The sequence below is a fragment of the Neopelma chrysocephalum genome, unplaced genomic scaffold (assembly GCF_003984885.1).
Source record: "Neopelma chrysocephalum unplaced genomic scaffold, ASM398488v2 Primary Assembly neopelma1_347, whole genome shotgun sequence".
Classification (NCBI taxonomy): domain Eukaryota; kingdom Metazoa; phylum Chordata; class Aves; order Passeriformes; family Pipridae; genus Neopelma; species Neopelma chrysocephalum.
The window spans coordinates 112835-130808 of NW_020898011.1; the positions used below are offsets into that span (position 1 = coordinate 112835).

Sequence of the window (17974 nt, forward strand, 5' to 3'; positions counted from 1 at the left end):
CAAAGGATATCCCAGAATAAGAAGAGTCTCCCAGAAGAAGAAATTCCTCCTCCAGGAGAGATCCAAGTGATCTGAAAAGCCTTTTCCAACCTTCATGATTCTGTGCATTACTTCCAGAACCCCCATATCTGTGCAAACCACATTTATTTTAAGTGTTCCAAAGGATGTCAGAGAATTAAGGGTTGTACAGAAAGACCCATTGGGACAGAAATATCAGAACATCTGTGAATATTTGTGTCTTCTGCAGGAAACTTAATCAGAGCCTAATTATGTCCCTTTGGCATCATGTTGACTAGGAAACAGCAATTTAGGAGGAGGCTAAAATCCTATCAGCAGCCATGGCACTGCAAGTGGGCACAGCACCAGGGAGGTGTTGGGTTTTAATGAACATTTTTGTAGCTCAAATGACTGCAAGTCAGCAATTTTCTCCCTAGTAACCATTTGCAAGGAATTGCATATTAATTTAAATCACTGCTTATATCCCAGCAATAAAGTAAATGGAATTATTATACATATTAGAAAAAATTACTGCGTTTTCTATTAGCACAGAAATTAGAAGTACTATTATAATGTGGTTCCAAAATTAATTAGTCATGAGAAAGAAATGTGAAACCGAGTTGTACAATAAAGCATCAAAGAACATGAACATTATAATTATTAATAGATTATTTGAGGGGAAGAGATTTGCTATAGAGAAGGGGAATATCTAAAAAAATTGTACAATTGTGAAATAAAGTTGTAAAAGGAACTTCATCCAATCTTTCTTGCCCCAGCACCTCACACTCGAGTCCAAAATTGATAATGATATTGATAATTTAGCCTTGTTAGTCCACACCAGTGTTTCTAGTTCAGCTTCCTTCCATCACATCCAGGAGTCTCTAGGCCTGGGTTTATGCCACTTAGGTTGTTCAGGATACACTAATGAGCAGGAGCCAACAGCCTGAGGCTGGTTTTATATTCAGTTGTTGGCTGGAGAAAAACAACATAGTAGGATGTTCTCATAGAATGTTTTATCCAGAAAAGCAGATTATAAGTTTAGGAGCTGGGAATCTGAGGAATGAAGTGTCTTGAACCAAATTTTCAGTGGTCTGGAGAGAATTTATGCTGGTGAAAAAGGAGAGAGGATGAAAAACAAAGCTGCTGTGGGATTTGAAACAATTTAGTATCAATTTAACTACCTTGACAGAAGGTAGAAGCTTACTGAGAAAATAAATTTAAGAAACTGAAAGAGTGAAATTCTGTAGCAAAAATAAGATAATTCCCAAATTGAGCCCAATACAGCTCCAACAGCAGCTTCTATCCACCTCACAGTCCACTGGTCATCTGTCTGTTCATCCCTTTCCATCACCAATCAAACACATTCTCAGAAATGTCAGCTCTTTGGCAGCCGTTTCACCCTCATTTCCAATTTGCCGGAGATGCTCCAGGGCCTCCAACAGTTTCTGGCTGGACCCAGCACCTGCATCCCTTCTTTTGCAGCGTGGAAGTAACGTTATTCCAGCAGAAGTGCTGGAAAATTGGCCCTGAGCAATTGCAGTTACTTTGCTACTCTCTGTTACAAAGAGGTGCCTCCTCTGCTTTGAACTCAGAAAATAAATGATAGGAAAGAGGCAATATTTGAAGAGCAAAATTTTATCTTGGGTATTCCAACATGGTAGCAACATGGTAAGTCTGTCTTTTTATTGATATACTGGAACACAAATTGGAAATGTGCTGAAAAAGTCGAGGCAGGACAGCAAATAACAGACACAGACATGATTTCTGTAATTGCAAATATATCTTGGTCTAAAAATACAAGAAAAACTCTTTAAAGTGTAGATAATTGGGCAAAAGCACGAGGCTGTGTAACATCCCAGCAGTAGCTAATTTAGTGACTTCAAAGGGCTATTTGTCTAAGGTTTTTACATTTGGAATCTAAAATTATGAGTACAGAGGAATAGATTTAAGTATTCAAAACTACATATCTTTATAATTGTTACAGAAATTGCAATAAATGAAAGCCTGCCCTGCCTGCTCTTCTCTCCATCTCTACCTCAAGGGTTTTTTTAAATACTACAAATCTTGAAGCAGCTTCAAAGCCACATTTTATTAAAGTAAAAATATTGCAAAGGCCATAATTTCTGATTCTTACTATGCCAGGAGGATTTTTTTTCCCCCACTGTTCAGTAAACTGCACTTGACTACTCAACTTGTACTTAGTCATAAAGGAAAGCAGCATTTTAACACCTAAACACATTGTTTTATAGTTGTGCAATCATCTTTTGGAATAAGAAAAATGATACCTGGGACATCTCAGAGGCTTTAGTGGAGCTCAGCTCCAACCTGGCCTTGGACACTTCCAGGGATGGGGCAGCCACAGCTTCTCTGGGCAACCTGTGCCAGGGCCTCATCACCCTCCCAGCCAAGAATTCCTTCCCAATATCCCATCTAACCCTGCCCTCTGGCAGTGGGAAGCCATTCCCCCTTGTCCTGTCTCTCCAGGCCCTTGTCCAAGGAACCCAGAGCAGCCCCAGCAGGCTCTGCCAGGCTGTGAACTGAGGGATGCTCTTGCAGCACCATTTTCAATCAGGATTCTGCTTTTTGTGTTTGCCTTGATCCCAGTGTGGTGTCTTTGGGATCTTCCACCTTTTTTCTGTCAATAAGGAAACCAGCAGTGCCTGTTCCTGCTGACTGCAGGTGTGAAAGGACCCTGCTCCAAGGTGGCAGCACAATATTCCAGCTCTCTCCCACACCAACCAATGCTGCAGCATCAGAGCTCAGAGATCAATAAGACCTCGTGATGGAGTTCTCAGCTGAGACATTCGAGTCATTTTCTGGGAAGAAATCCAAACAACACTTCCAGCCTGTTTGCTTTGTCTTTCAAAAGTGCTGAAAAAAAAAGGTCAGAGCAAGAGAAGAACGAAATCAAAAGATGGAGTTGTACAAACCCACCTCAGAGCAGCTGTGGGCAAGGATCCACAAAAATCATGATCACATCCCTCTCAGTTTTCCAAAGAGTCATTGCAATAATTTTGCAGGTCAGTTGAGCTTCAAATTTTTCAACTCCAGCTACAATAAAATTCACGATGCTTTATCCCATTTCCCTCACTCAGCCCAAAAAGCATAAACAAATCCCTGTTTCCAGCAGCTCCCAGAATTCTGGCTGCGAACTACCAGAGAAAGAAATCAATCTCATTCTTAGTATTCAATAGTTTGGTTCAATTATAATTTATCTGCCACAGAAGAGGTAAAAGCAACGTTGGTAATGCATGGCCTGATCCTGGAGTACATACATGAAATCCATGGGCTGATCCTGGACTATAAGCATGCAATCCATGACCTGATCCTGGAATACATAAATGCAATCCATGGGCTGATCCTGCACATCATCTGCCTTGCACGGAGCTTCATCAACTCTTCTGGGGACCAAGAGCAGCTGAAGGATGAAGCAGCTGAGCTCCTCTGCAAGTAGACGTGGAAAATAGAAAATAAAAAGGATGTAAAGTCTTTGTGGGTACACAAGGTTGTGCCACAAGAGTCACGCCCAAGGAAAATAACAAATATCAGCAAAACCTCCTGCCAACCACACTGCCAAGTCATCCTGACACCTGCCAATTGTTTTTAAATTAAGTATTTAAACTGAACATGGAAAATTTAAACCACCAGCAACCATCACAAATGTTGTGGCTGCAGCAGAACAGAAGATAATTTGCAGTGGCTTCACCTTGAATTTCCCTGGCTGCTGCTGAGAGCAGTTACCTGTGAGCCAGCACTCACATCCTGCCTGTCAGAGTCAGCATCCCCTGGGAGTCAGCATCTTGGAATCCAGGAATGGTTTGGATTGGAAGGGACCTTACAGATCATCCAGTTCCACCCCGTGCTATAGGAAGGGACACCTTCCCCTAGACCAGTTCCAACGTGGCCTTGGACACTTCCAGGGATGGGGCAGCCACAGCTTCTCTGGGCAACCTGTGCCAGGGCCTCACCACCCTCACAGGGAAGCATTTGTCCCCCTCTGAGCCCTCAGGAGCTGTGGGCAAAGCCACAAACCACCATGTAATTTATTTTTTTTAATGTAAGAATGTGTCTGTCACATTAAAAAAATAGATGGATATGAAAGGTTTGCATTTAAAGGCTTTCATGTTATATTTATATTGGTTAAAGCAAACTGATTTGTACGTAAACATAAGGGAAATACCTATTTTACCTTTCAAAATACAGAGCAATGAGTAATTTTATATAGTAAAGGATTCCACTCCCTGTGCTGCCCATCTGATTCATAACCAATTAATCTGATTTTTCTGTCTGACTCCTGTGCAGGGCTGAGTCAGTTCAGTGGGGGCAGAGTCTATAAGGTGCTGATCAGGAAATATTTTCTCTGAGTCAGAGGAACCCAGTCTCTCCCTTCTCTCAAGTGATGAGGTTGTCGTGTCAGACATCAATTTTCATTCCAAGTTATGGATGTTTTTTCAGGTAACTCTGAGGGGAAAAAAAGAAGACACAAGGAATTGTAGCTTCAGCAGAGAACAGATAAACTTCAAGGTGACAGGCAAGAAAAAGGCAAATTATGGTCTCATTTACAGAGCAATTCTCTGAGCCACAGGAGAGTTACAGTGATTTGAGGCATAACAATTTGAACTGAGTCACCAAAAAATAAATATAATTTAGTCAGATTGCTCAGAAAGGACCTACAGGCTCCTTACTGCTCTTAGTCTCTGTTATTGGGTATTTTATAAAGGTGTGGATACTCAGTTTGTTGAAATTGAAAAAGAAAACCACCAAGCAGGAGCTGAAAAGTAATTCCCTTGAAGTTATTACCAAGATAAATATCAGTTCTTAAATATATTTTTTTTAAAACATATTTCATAGGGGACAGGTTTTACCTCAGTTTATTAAAAAATATCCTTGGACTGTAAATTCTTGGACTATGCTCTTTGTATGCAAATAAAGGACCAATAGAAGTGTCAGATTAATGAACCTGTAGAGTTGGATCAGCCTAACAAAATTTTCCCATATTGTGATGGTTAACGTTTAACAGGAATACTGGTCAGAAATGGGGGCAGGCCTCTTGTTTCTTATTACTTTAGACAGGTTGAGAAACCTCCCTTTACTCCTCAGAGCTTAAACCAAATCCTGACTGATTTCTGCTACATAGATATAGATTATGTAGGAACAAATTCTTAAATATATAGTTTATATAGATTTTTAGGAATATAAATGATAGATTATTTAGGAATATTGATTATTTAGAATAAAATTTATATATTCTTTAAAATTTATATTTATGTATTCTTTAAAGCAATTGCCTCAAAAGTATTATTAAATCCTATATAATTTGAAAAAGGTAATCACAAGACCATATTATATAAAGAGCAGAAATAAAATACATTGATTTCGAATCTAATTAGTGCTTTAAAGTTTTGGGTCAAGAAATCATAAAACCAGAAGAATCACAGTACAATAACACTGCATTGCACAACAGGGATTTTCTCCTCCCAAGAAATTCTTTGCCATTTCAAATTCATAAAAAATTCAAAAAATCTCTCCCTGTCGTTAAAGTGCAAACCAGTGAAGCTTCAGGACAAGAACTCCACAGGTTTATTTAGTTTCCCCCCAAAGGTTAATTAAAAAACTCTGGATCATTCAGGAGCTCGGGTTTAGTATAGTGTGGAATAAGGACATAATAGAAATAAAAGCTAATGGATTCTCTGTTAGCCTGACAATAGATTATTAATTTATATTTCAGGTTTCATCCCCAAAAAACAGGGACCCTGGTGCTGAGTTCACCTCAAATTCTAGAAATTTGGCTTCAGTCTTTTAATTAAGCAACGTAGGTTCTGTTCAATGTCATTTTCTTACTGTCTTTTGTCTTTGTTTAGGTCAACTTGGGCTGAAGAAATTAATATATTCTCTTGCTTTATAGTCCAGAACAGATTTTCTTCAGGATTGCTCCCTTTACATATCCACTACTTCATTGAAATGAATCCCTGTTCAAGGTATTGGTTTCCTCCTTGACAAAAAGAAGGTAAAAATAAAAAGGGGGAAGGAGTTATTGTGAGAAAATATGTGCAATTTAATTAGGAAAAAGGCTCTTTCTTAGAAAATATTCTATTGACAGCAGGAGATAAAATGTCATTACCCCACCAAAATCCAAGACCAACCCAGTGTTTTCACAAATTTAAAGAATTTAGGAGGTCTCACAAGAGGGAGAGTTGGTCTGATCACAGCAAACTGGGAATGTGAACAGAGAAGGAACATTTTATGACTTTTTACCATAACACATTAGATACAGATTTAGAAAAACACCTTTCCAACCTGTTTATCAGGATTTTAAATAGAAAAACTTCAGAACTCTCCCAGAAGGCGTGAGGTGAGCTGGGAACACGCCGAGGCTCTGGATGAGCCCAGAGGCACGACCTGGGAAGTGCTGGTTTGTCAAGGATCATAAATCATCTGCCAGTGATCCCTACCAGACTTTGCCAGGCTGGTGGCGTTGTAACTATGGCAACACCTTTTCCCCAGACCAAAGTTCAATTATTTTACACTTTTATTACCACTGCTGTTCACTTAAAGTTTACCAGGGTAACTCTCTGTGAGCACAGAGCCCGGACAGCAAGGAGGAGGAAACAAACCCATGGTAGCTGGACTAAAGGGAACAAAATATCCTGAATTGGTGGAAAAATCTCTGCCAAGATGCCTTCCAGGAAGAAAACAACCATGTTTGCATCTGCTTTTTGTACCTGTGTTTCCTCCTTTGTGCTGATTTGTGTAGTGCTGGCGACGCAGCAGTGGGTGAGCAGCGAGGTTCTCTTCTCTCGCACCAACACCAGCGTCACCATCAGCCTCGACTATGGACTCTTCAGTGGCACCTGTGAACAGTTTGTTGAAGCAGGAATTCAGGTGTCCAAAAAGACCTTCCAAGGTGAGTGGTGTTACACCTGGAAATGGATCTGGGAGTCACAGAATGGTTGGATCGGAAGGGACCTTAAAACTCATCCAGTTCCACCCCCTGCCATGGGCAGGGACACCTTCCACTAGCCCAGGTTGCTCCAAGCCCCATCCAACCTGGCCTTGGACACTTCCAGGGATGGAGCAGCCACAGCTTCTCTGGGCAACCTGTGCCAGGGCCTCACCACCCTTGCAGGGAAGGATTTCTTCCCAATATCTAATGTAAACCTGAAATCTTCTTACTCATATCAGTGTCAGGCGTAGGACCCGCAGCTCATTCTTATGTTCATCTATAACTATAATACTGTGAGACCAAGAACAACTGTAGAACAGTCCGGGGATGGTATAAAATAAGACTCCCAAAAAGCACGGAAATTCTGCAGCATTCTTGACAATAACAACTTATTTTAATCACCTGTATAATTACCTCGTTCCCTTTGGAATGAGGGAAAAATAAAAAATGGGAACTTTATGTAAAATTGGCTTTCATTTGCAGAAGTTTTCAGTGAGGAACAGAAAAGCAACACTTACCACTTTATTAAGGGATTTAAAAACCTAATTCATCTTCCAAGATTTCATTTAATTTCATTATGTTAAACTTATTGTTTGATTTAAAACATTTTCCACCGGCTACCAAATTAGCATCATTTTATAGGAAAAGGTTTTAAGACTCCTGAAAGAAAAAGAACAAAACATGTAAAACAACACCCAAAGGTAGATAAGCCTGAAAGCTGTTGCAAGGATCAAGGGTTTGCACTCATTTTATCTGTCTTGCTGTCACACCACGTTCAAAGCAATAATGCTGATGACACGTGTGAAAGGGGAAAAAAGCCAGTCAGAAGAAACCTAACAAAAATTGGAAGAGTAGGTCAAATGGTTTTGAAAACACGAGCTATAGAATTAAAATAGATAAAAGGAAGAAATTTTTTACAATTAAAGTGGTAAAGGAATAATTTTTTTACAGTTATAGTGGTAAAACACTGGCACAGGTTGCCCAGAGAAGCTGTGGCTGCCCCATCCCTGGAAGTGTCCAAGGCCAGGTTGGATGGGGCTTGTAGCAACCTGGGCTAGTGGAAGGTGTCCCTGCCCATGGCAGGGGTGGGACTGGATGGGCTTTAAGGTCCCTTTCAACCCAAACCAGTCCAGGATTCTAAGATACTTCAAGAAATATTTTCCTTTTTTGGTAGGCTGCTGTGAGATGTCCCAGAGAAGCCACCAAGGCAGAGCACAGCAGATCTAAGCCTGCAGGTCGTTCCCATCTCCCAGGTCTTTCCCAACTTAATTTATCACAGAAACTGACCCTGTACAAACAGGCACCCAAATTCCCACGGTGGCAAAGCTGTGTTACACAAGTCAGTTCTCTTGGGAACATTCATGTTGTCATGAGAACATTTAGATTGCCATGAAAACCTGGACACAGCAGCACTCCCAGCAAAACATGGAGCGTGGATTGAGATTGTCATGTAACAAACACAAACCCACACAAACCAGGCATTTAAACCTGGTTTACTTACAGTCATGTCAGAATAATCACAGTATTTTTAGAAGAGTAAATATGCATTAATAAAAATGGTTTCTATATGGTTCTAGCACCCTATGGCAGTTGGCTCAAGCCCCAGACCTTGTGCCATGTGGGCAGGCTCCTTGCTGATTTTAACTGGGCTCCATGTGAAACCTGGAGTCCTCCCAGGAGGAGCTGATTGCAGGGTGAGGACACAGGTTGGCTGGAATTCAGGGCATGTGTCTTCTCTTTGTCTGTACAGCGGCTCACACAGCCCAGTCCCAGGGCCTGGGTGTTACCAACAGGTCAATTTTGATTAAAATCAATGAAAAGGACTCTCACCCAACACTTGTATCAGTGAAGAGTTTTGGTTCTTGCACCGTTTACGTGCGTCTCAGTGGTGTTGGGTTTTCCCCCACCAGATTTGGGGCTTTGTGATTATCATTTATCAGATAAACATTTAGAGGAAGTTATCTCAATTCTCACATATCAGTTATAGGGATGAACAAAATAAGTGAGTTTCAGGAGTTGTTTTCCCACAGCTGCTGAAGGAAAGTGATGCTTTAAGAACAGTCCAAAGATGGGTTTGCCCACATCCCTCCCTAGTTCAGTTGGGCACATATCCAAGGGAAGATGAACTGATTTTAAATTAGTTCTTAGGCTCCATACTAGGCATTATTGTCATGTTTTATATTGTCATTTATGGAAGAAATTCTTAGTCCTGGTCCAGGTTCCCCAGAGTAGCTATGGCTGCCCCATCCCTGGAAGTGTCCAAGGCCAGGTTGGACGGGGCTTGGAGCAACCTGGGCTAGTGGAAGGTGTCCCTGCCCATGGCAGGGGGTGGAATGAGATGGTCTTTACTGTCCCTTTCAATCCAAACCATTCTATTCTATGATCCTATTCCATACATACTTGAAATAGGGAAGGTACTTCACAGAATTACATACATAATATTTTAACTTCATATAGACAGGTCCTCCTAAGACAGTAAATGTCTTTTCTTTGCTGATTCTTAAGTAAATTGGTTTCCTGTTTTATGGAGAAATAAAGTGATGTGCTTTCTCCACTCTAATGTTTCAGACATCACTAAGAGGAATTAGAAACATCCTTTTAACTCACAGTGTGATCCATCACTCAGCAACTGTGTCCTTGCTGGGGGGCCCTGCTGTGCACCCCATGTGTGTTTCTCAAATGGCATTGTCATATTTGGGTGTGAAAAAAGGAGGATGGAAATTATAGAAGAGCAAATCAAAGGTGATAGCTTGGGGATATGAAATATTTGTTAGCAATAGACCAGGTTGGTTTTTATTAATGGCCATTCAAAAGGTCATCAACAGCCTTTACAAAAAACTTAACTTATTCTTGTAGAAACCACAGCATTAAAAGAAATTTCTGAGCGTAAAGATGAAAGACAAACATGTTTTCTGCACCGTGGCTGTGCATGACCTGCCCAAGTCAGGGTGTCTCTTTAACAGACTGCCAGGAATAACCTTAATAGAGCAATAAATCAAAACAGCCACTTCCCAGGCTCTGGGGATGAATGGTCTGGCAAAACGTAAAAGTTATTTAATAACCAAAGTCCTTACAGTCTTCATGAGCTGTTTTAATGATTTCTCTTAGCAAGGAACCACCTACGAATGTAACAGCCTGTAAGAGCTTGTTTACAGCTCTGCTTGTGTCCATGTAGAGGTTGAGCAAGGCCCAGGAAGAGGCACACCCAGAAGAGTCCTGGAACATCAGGATTTATCCAACTGTTTGCAGCCAGCAAGGCCAACAACACGAGGAAGCCTTTGAAATTTGCTATAAGCAGAGAGGAATCAATTCACTTTCTAACTTTTAAATGACATGACAAATACCTGAAAATCAGTTTCCAGGTGTGCTGTGGGATCTCCTGGAAGCTGGGAAGCTCAGTTGAACTCTGCTTGGGGTTTTTTGGTTGTTTGGCTCTTTTTTTTTTTTTAATGACAAATTCATTATGTGTCATAAGTGATCAGAGAGCTCACAAAAGCTGCCAGATCAGACTGCTTGGAAGGCTGACTCAGGTCAGTAGAAGTTTGGGAAATTCTATCCAAATATATAAGAATTAAGGATGGGGGAAAAAAAAAGATACAGGAAAATAAGGAGAGACTTGGGCAGGGCAAACCCCTCTGTTTCCATTGTAGAATGAGGTTATTTTACACAGATGCTGCAGGTTACTATTGACCCCACTCAAATAGATCAGCTCCTTCAGTTTGCACAGACCACTTTATTTAGGGCAAAAAAAATCTGCTGCCACGAAAACAACATTTTCTTTAAACCCTTTAGCCTTGTGCTGTTACAACAGCTGAAGTCTGATAAAATGACATCCCCTAAACTGCTGATCACTGTCAGAGATAAACAAGATCAATTAGGGGCTGCAATAGGTGTAGGCAGTCAATCCTGGAGATGTTCTGAGTGATAAAATTAAGTGAGGCTGCCAGAGGGAAATTACACAAGCCTGGCTGGTTTGGCTCCAGACTTACATCTTGTGCAAGAAATACATCAGAGGTGATGCCCAGGCTGCTTCAGCCTGAGTGCAGGAACAACCAGCAGCGTGCTCACTTCCATTTAATTGAGTGATAGCCCCTGGAAGCCCTTCTTTCCTGTTCTTCTAGGAAAATTGCTTACATTTACAACTGATTTCCATAACACATCCTTGCCTCAAACAGACATTAACTTCTACCTGCACTATTACATAAAATGAAAGAGAAGTTCTCCTTTTCATTTCTTCCCAATAGCTCTTCTTTTTATGATGTTTATTTCTCTTTATGGGGTTTTTAGTACTTTTTTTCCTGCTATGATTTCTCCCATTTAGGCACTACCTGAATGCTTTGCAGTAATGGCTTTGTGTTAAGAGCAGAATAGAAGGGGAATTTTCCTACCCGTCTGTCTATCACAACACCCATTTGAATAGAGCTGGAAAACATTGTCATTGTATTTGTTACAACATCAGGCAGCCACAGGCAAATTGCAGTTGCTTTTTCAATCTTTAAATTGAAAAGAGGAAAACAATATATCTCAACACGGCTATACTGCAATTACACTTTGAGGATATTGTGTCTCTTATTATCAGCAACCTATGGAACGACTGGGAGGATTGAGGCAAAAAATCAATACAATTGATGGCAGTCCTGGAGGGGTTGAACATGTGCCATGAACATATGGCCAGACACTCCTGCAGCTCCAGAAACTACAGAGGGCAATGGCCTGTGTGTGTGAACTGTAATATGCTGGAGCCAAAAGGAGAGGGGCCAGGATCTGATCTCAAGGTGGAGACCTTGAGAACAGAAGCCCCAGGGCCACCATGTGACCACAAAGCTCTGCCCTGTGGGAGCCACAACACTCCATATACCCAGCCACAGAATCCCTGAGATTGGAAAAGCCCTCCCAGCCCATCAAGTCCACCCTGTGCCCGATCCCCACCTTGTCACCCAGCCCAGGGCACTGAGTGCCACGTCCAGTCGTTCCCTGGACACCAGGCACAAGCTCCACACAAGCTGCAGGATCAGTGGCCAGCAAATGTGCTCTCTATTCTTAATTTTAAACAGGCCTGGCTGCTGTAGTTATTATTTTAAGCCGGTGTAGGCTTAGAGATATAATGCACACGGGGTGTTTGAGCTTGCACTGAAATCTTCATCACATTGAATTAATGAAAAAATACCCCCGATTTGTATTTTTGTTTTTCCCATCTTCCCTCCTTTACAGAAGCAGTGCCTGTGAGCAGGGCTCTTAATTTAAAAGCCCGAGCCAAGCAAAATCTAAGGAGTTGTGTTTTAAGAGTTACTCACCCTGAGTAGTTGAGGAACTGCTCAGCTCAGAGTGGGAGCAGCAGGGAGGGATTTTTACCCCTGAACACGATGCCCCAGCTCGTCCCAAAAACTACATACACAAGAAATTAATTTTAAAATTCAGTGGATTTAGGGGTGAAAGAGAATGAGAAGTGGGAAAAGGAACATCACCACACTGAAGCTGCAGATGCAGCAGATCTGATGATGAGCTACAGGGTCAGGAGTCTCAGGGCATCCAATAACATCTCCAAAGTAGGAGTTGCTCCTTTCTTTTAAAAGAAGGGAGCAAGGACTGCCTCCACCAATTTTTTTTTTTGCAGGGCATAGAGACAGATCCACTCAGGGTATGAGCTCAACCCTCCTCACCTGTCCATGTATGACCATGCTTAGCTACATTATTCCTGCAAATCCACCTGGCCCTTCCTGAGAGAGTTGTATTGCCTTAGAAGCTGTTCTTCTTGTCAAATTTATTCCATGGGAGGGAAACTGATGCCATACTAAGAGACAATAACCTGCAGTTGGAGCAGTTTTAAATAATTATGGAATTTACCAGACATGGGCAGAGGAACACCTGGTTTTCTGGTCCAGTTAAGCATAAAATTTCTGTCTGGCCACATCAAGAGGAAATTTTTACGGAAGTATTAAGGAAGAGAAGTTTCCTATCCAGCCAATGCCCAGGAGGTTTTTGTGCCTGCAGGAGTAGCAGACATGCACTTTTTTCTGCCCTGTGTACCTTCACCCCATGTGGGCTTTGGGTTCATGTGCTGTGCCCAGACCTACTGTTCCTTTACATCCTGATCTCTACAGATCAATCAAGTCTCTGTTTATCAGCTTTTAATTACAGCCACATCAGTAAGTCATAAACTTGTCAGAGTCCACCAGACCACGAGGGGAAGGCTGATTATCAGAAAATCATTAAGATTGGAGAACACCTCTAAGAACATTAATCCCAACCTTTAACCCAGCACCACTAACCCCTGTCTCCAGGTGCCACATCCACGTGTCTTTTGAACACTTCCAGGGATGGGGACTCCACCACTGTCCTGGCAGCCTTTTCCAGTGCCTGACCACCCTTTCCAGTGAATAAATTTTCCCTAATATCCAATCTAAACGTCCCCTGACACACGTTGAGGCCGCGGCCTCTCCTCCTGTCCCTTCTCCATGCTGAGCCCCTGTGTTTCAGTTGCAGATTCCCTGAGCAGCACCAAGACAAAAGGCACCAACGTTGCCATTATTGTGATTCTGGTTCTCAGTTTACTGACTTCCCTTCTGAGCTCGGGATTCACCTGCACCAATGCTGTCAGCAATCCCTACCAGACATTTCTGGGACCCATTGGAGTCTACACCTGGAATTCCATATGTGGTGAGTAACACATCCCATCCCATCCCATCCCACTTCCTGTCCACCTTTGGGTGAATACCTTGATTCCAAGATTAAGAAATATACATCTGGAAAAGGAAAGACTTGGAAAAGCATTTTTCTCAGTGGGTTTAATTTTTAACTGTGTCTTCTGGGACACCTGAAAACTACCTTTTAAGTACCAGTAAAACTGTATCATATAGTAGTAAAATTATATTTATATAATAGTATATATGGGGAGCAGCAGTTAGAAGGACTGAGCCACGGCAAACTTTACTTCCTTCTCTAAAAAACACTTTCACAGATCAAAGTAAGTTTTAACATTCCCTAAGAATAAAAAAAAAAAAAGTTAGAGACACTGAGTCATTAGAACCTGAACCCTGACAAAGGGCTCCCTGAAGGTGCAACCCCAGGTTCACCTGGTTGGCTGCTCCCAACACATCCTCCTGCCCTCCTGGTCATGTGCTGGCAATGATTCCAGCTCTCACACTCAATTTGTCTCAAGAGGATTATGTGTTCCTCCAATAATAGGTTTGCACTTGAATAATTTCCTTTTAAGACATCTGATTACAGGGTACTTCAACAAGAGCATTTTTACCCTTCAAAAGCTCTTCAGGTCTGACAATGACAGGGAGGTGTGTCCCCAGCAGCACCATCATCAAAAATCAGACTTTGGTGGAAAGGGAATTGTATAGATAAATTTAGTTTTAATCACAGCAAGTACGGGTGGGGGTATGAAACTCCCCTCTTTTTTAACACATCACATAAAGATAGATGCAGAAACAGCTGTGAAATGCAGTAAGAAAAGGGAACAAATGCCTAAATCAGACAATTACTCGCTTTTGAGACAAGCAGATCATTGTCTTGTCACATGAGGAGGTTGTTCCTTTTCTGAGCACCCTGAATCTGCAAGCTCTGACCTGAAATGAAAGGACCATGGACTTGCAAAAATAAATATTGGTGAGAAAATAAACCCCCATGCTGGCTGAGGGTTGTGGTTCCTTTGTGCAGCCCTGTGAGTGCTGTGACCTGGAAGCCTATTTTGCTGTGGGTGTATTTTTATGAACAATCACACATCATTTGATGTGGGAGGTTATCTTGGAGGTTCCTAATTCTCTTACCAGATGGCCTGAAAGTCCCTCCTGAAAAAAAACTGAACCTGTTTCAGCCTCAACTTATGTAGGATGATGTACCTGGAGGAAAGGAATGGAACTATTTCCACCAATATTCAGAGCACAATGAAAGCGGGGATGTAAAAATATTATTTAGCTAAATGTCAAAGTAAGCGAACTCCTTTAACACTTGGAAGGCTGTAAGAAATAGATATAGATATAAGAAGACATTGAATTTTGGCTCCTAACAGAGTCATCAAATAATTTGACTTGGAGAGAACATGAGGTCTCTAAATTTAAGCTCTTGAGCAAAGCTGGGCCAACTCTGAACCCAGACCAGGGTTTATCCAGCTGTGATACTGCCCCACCCCATGGATTTGGGGTCATAGATAATCTATGAATATATTATACTCATCAGCACTAAATTCGGTGAAAAAAGGTTAAATTAAATGGCTTTGTCTAAGAATAATCAGTGAGAACCCAGTAATTTTAGAAGATGGTATCATTGCCTGTTTCAAGACACCTGGCAGATATTATTAGGTCAGACAAAAATTCTATAAATGCCCTTATAATTTACTAGTGGAAAATATTTTGTCCTAGTGCAGGCATTTAACCAATTTAAGTAGACTCTTTACAAACAGCTACTTAAATACCACTATGGTTTCACCTCTAATATTTGTATTTCTGTTTTCTAGGAATCCTCGTACTTATAGCCATGATACTTTTCCCTGTGAATGTAGAAGCACACAGCCTGTCTGAAGAACTGGCCCATGGATGTTCCACCTCTCTGCAGAGTCACATCAGATCTCAGCACAGTTATGGATATTCCTACTGGATCATGCTGCTCGTCCTTTTCCTGAACATTGCTTCTCTCATCATCATATATTTCTATGACCATGCAAGATATTCTAAGAAGAAAGAGCAGGAAAGACCCATTGAAAATGCACCAAAAGATGTCATTCTGTTTTAAGGACACCACAGAAAAGAGGGTGCAAAGGAAAATGACTATTTAATGTGGACAACTAATTTCCATTCAAACTGAACTGTGTGTGCAGTTCAATTAACAAATTGGTTTGAAGACACAATTTTGGTTTTAGCTGCCTTCTGCTTCACCCTTTGAGATCTCAAGGGGCAGAAATATCCCTTGGGATGATGAGAAATGGTCACTAAAGTGTTGGTGCTTCATTTTGTCCTTTCTCTGCTTAAGGATCTTCTCCTGCAGGTCCCTGTGGAACTGCCCAGGTGACCACAGGGACTCGGGGAGGCTCCTGTCCGTGGGCAGGAGTGTGAGCACTTGTGGATAAAGTCTACAGAAGACAGTGGTGGATTCTCCATCCCTGGAAGGATTTAAAAGCTGTGTGGATGTGGCACTTGGGGACATGGGGTAGTGGTGGCCTTGACAGGGCTGGGGGAATGGTTGGAGGGCTTTCCCAACCTAAACAATTCTATAATTCTGTGACAGCATAGGAGTCTAATATCAACAAGTTAATAATTTGTAGAAACGTTAGGAAAATCCTATTTCTGGCTGTTTATAGACCTTTGATTCCTGCCAAGAGCAAAGGGCAAAGCCACACCTTGGACAGGTGTGCCTGTCCCCTCACCTACACACAACCCAGGCTGTCACCTTGCCCTGACACAACCTTTATTAGTGATGATTTACAGCCAGAACCATCCCCATGCCTGGTTTAATTAGTATTTAATATGCACATAAAGACACACAGCTATAGAACTGCACAGAAGTGAGGGATCTCCCTTCCTGTTCCCTCAGGGGACAGTGAGCAGACGAATGTGACCTTGGGATAGATGTCACAGTGCAAAACCATGCTTGGAGCACGTGTCCCAGGAGAAGTTCACTGTGCAAAACTGGCCAGCACCTTCTGCTCCTCTTCAACCAGGAGAGCTGGTTTTGTTCCTTTAAGAAGGAAAAAAAAAGACTCATTTTCCTTCATATTATGATTTTCACTGCCATGTGTGGTATCTGTCCTGTGATACCAGAGGTGCTCGTGGAGATAAAAAAGCATTTTGAAGAGGAGATGAGAAGATACAAGAGGTGACTTCTCACTATTTATCTCAAAAAATAAAGTTTCAAGATGAAAGCACACAACACTTGGTGCAGCTGTCCTCTCTCAAAGGAATCAAAGCAGGGGGATTTTTCATCCCGCTTATGCATTTGGCTAAAAGGGTGATGAGGGCAGAATGGGGGAAAAAAAATAGAAATAAAAAAGTGTTTCTAAGACTTGAGGTCAGCAAAGTCAGGGATGTTACCTGCTCTGCAGTGCTGACAGAGCCCTGCCTGTGAGAGCTGTAAACATTGCAGTGAAACAGTTGGGTGCTGCAGTGGCAAAAGGCCAAACATTTGCCAGTTTTGCTTTGGCTGCAAAAATTTTCACACAGTTTCAGCGTTCAGCTGTCACTGTTGGGCCCAGCCAGCATCCATCTCACAGCACACTCACACTCGGAGCAGCCCTCACGGAGAAATAAAGTCGTAACACGGGAGGAGCAAGAATTCCTGCTTTGGAAAGCAGTGGTTTGCCACTGCCTGGGAATTTCTGTTGCACTGAAGCACTAATACCTATGAGAGAGCCGAAAAACAAAATAAATCCTACTTTTGCATGCCTGTTTGAAGCACGTGGCTCTGTTAAAAACCAGCCTGGAGGTCTCCTGTTTGCATGCAGATATTTGCAGCTGTGAGGTGGGGGGGACACGTGGCACTGGAAGGGCACTGGATAATAAGAACTCCCCTGCTTTGATGTGAACTACACATCAAAGTCATCACAACATTAAAAAATCTAATTTTAATAGGAGTTGAAGTTGTAAGCGGCTAACAAGGCTGCCTTGAGATTCTCTGTCTCAATGTTTTATTTCAAACTAAGGACAGGATTTCCCTTCTCAAGCTCAAAACGATCCTCTCAGCCCTGTGCCACCCCCCCTTCTGCCTCGTGCCAGGCTGTCAGCGTGGCAGATGCTGCTGATGGAGATGGAGAAGGGGGGGGATGAAGCCGAGGAAGGCGAGAGCTCCCCGTGGTGCCCCCCGGGAGGGGCTGCACATCCCTGCACGGCTGAACTCACCCAACCTCGGCTGGGGAAGCGTGAGGCACGTGGGGAGAAGGGAACACACAGACCCGTCACCAGCTTTTCACCCTGCATTTCCCTAAAATGCCCCGACAGCCCTGCAAAGTCACAGCAAAGCGCTGTGTGCAGTGGGGGGTGTTAGAATTTATAGGTCACCCAGAGAAGCTGTGGCTGCCCCATCCCTGGAAGTGTCCAA

The 17974-nt window shown here is 42.2% G+C and overlaps 1 protein-coding gene across 1 annotated transcript; it reads left to right on the forward strand.

Annotated features, from left to right (window-relative positions):
• The first annotated feature begins 6552 nt into the window (after positions 1-6552).
• Positions 6553-16807, forward strand: CLRN3 (clarin 3). Its single transcript, XM_027705738.1, has 3 exons — positions 6553-6901; positions 13418-13597; positions 15402-16807. Exons 1-3 carry the CDS (start codon positions 6673-6675, stop codon positions 15674-15676), a joined length of 684 nt encoding a protein of 227 aa, XP_027561539.1. The 5' UTR covers positions 6553-6672; the 3' UTR covers positions 15677-16807.
• Positions 16808-17974: the final 1167 nt, after the last annotated feature.

Coding starts and splice junctions, on each gene's coding strand:
- CLRN3 (XM_027705738.1), top strand. CDS start 6,673: ATGCCTTCCAGGAAGAAAACAACCATGTTTGCATCTGCTTTTTGTACC. Junction 6,902..13,417: donor GTCCAAAAAGACCTTCCAAG/GTGAGTGGTGTT, acceptor CCTGTGTTTCAG/TTGCAGATTCCCTGAGCAGC. Junction 13,598..15,401: donor CACCTGGAATTCCATATGTG/GTGAGTAACACA, acceptor TCTGTTTTCTAG/GAATCCTCGTACTTATAGCC.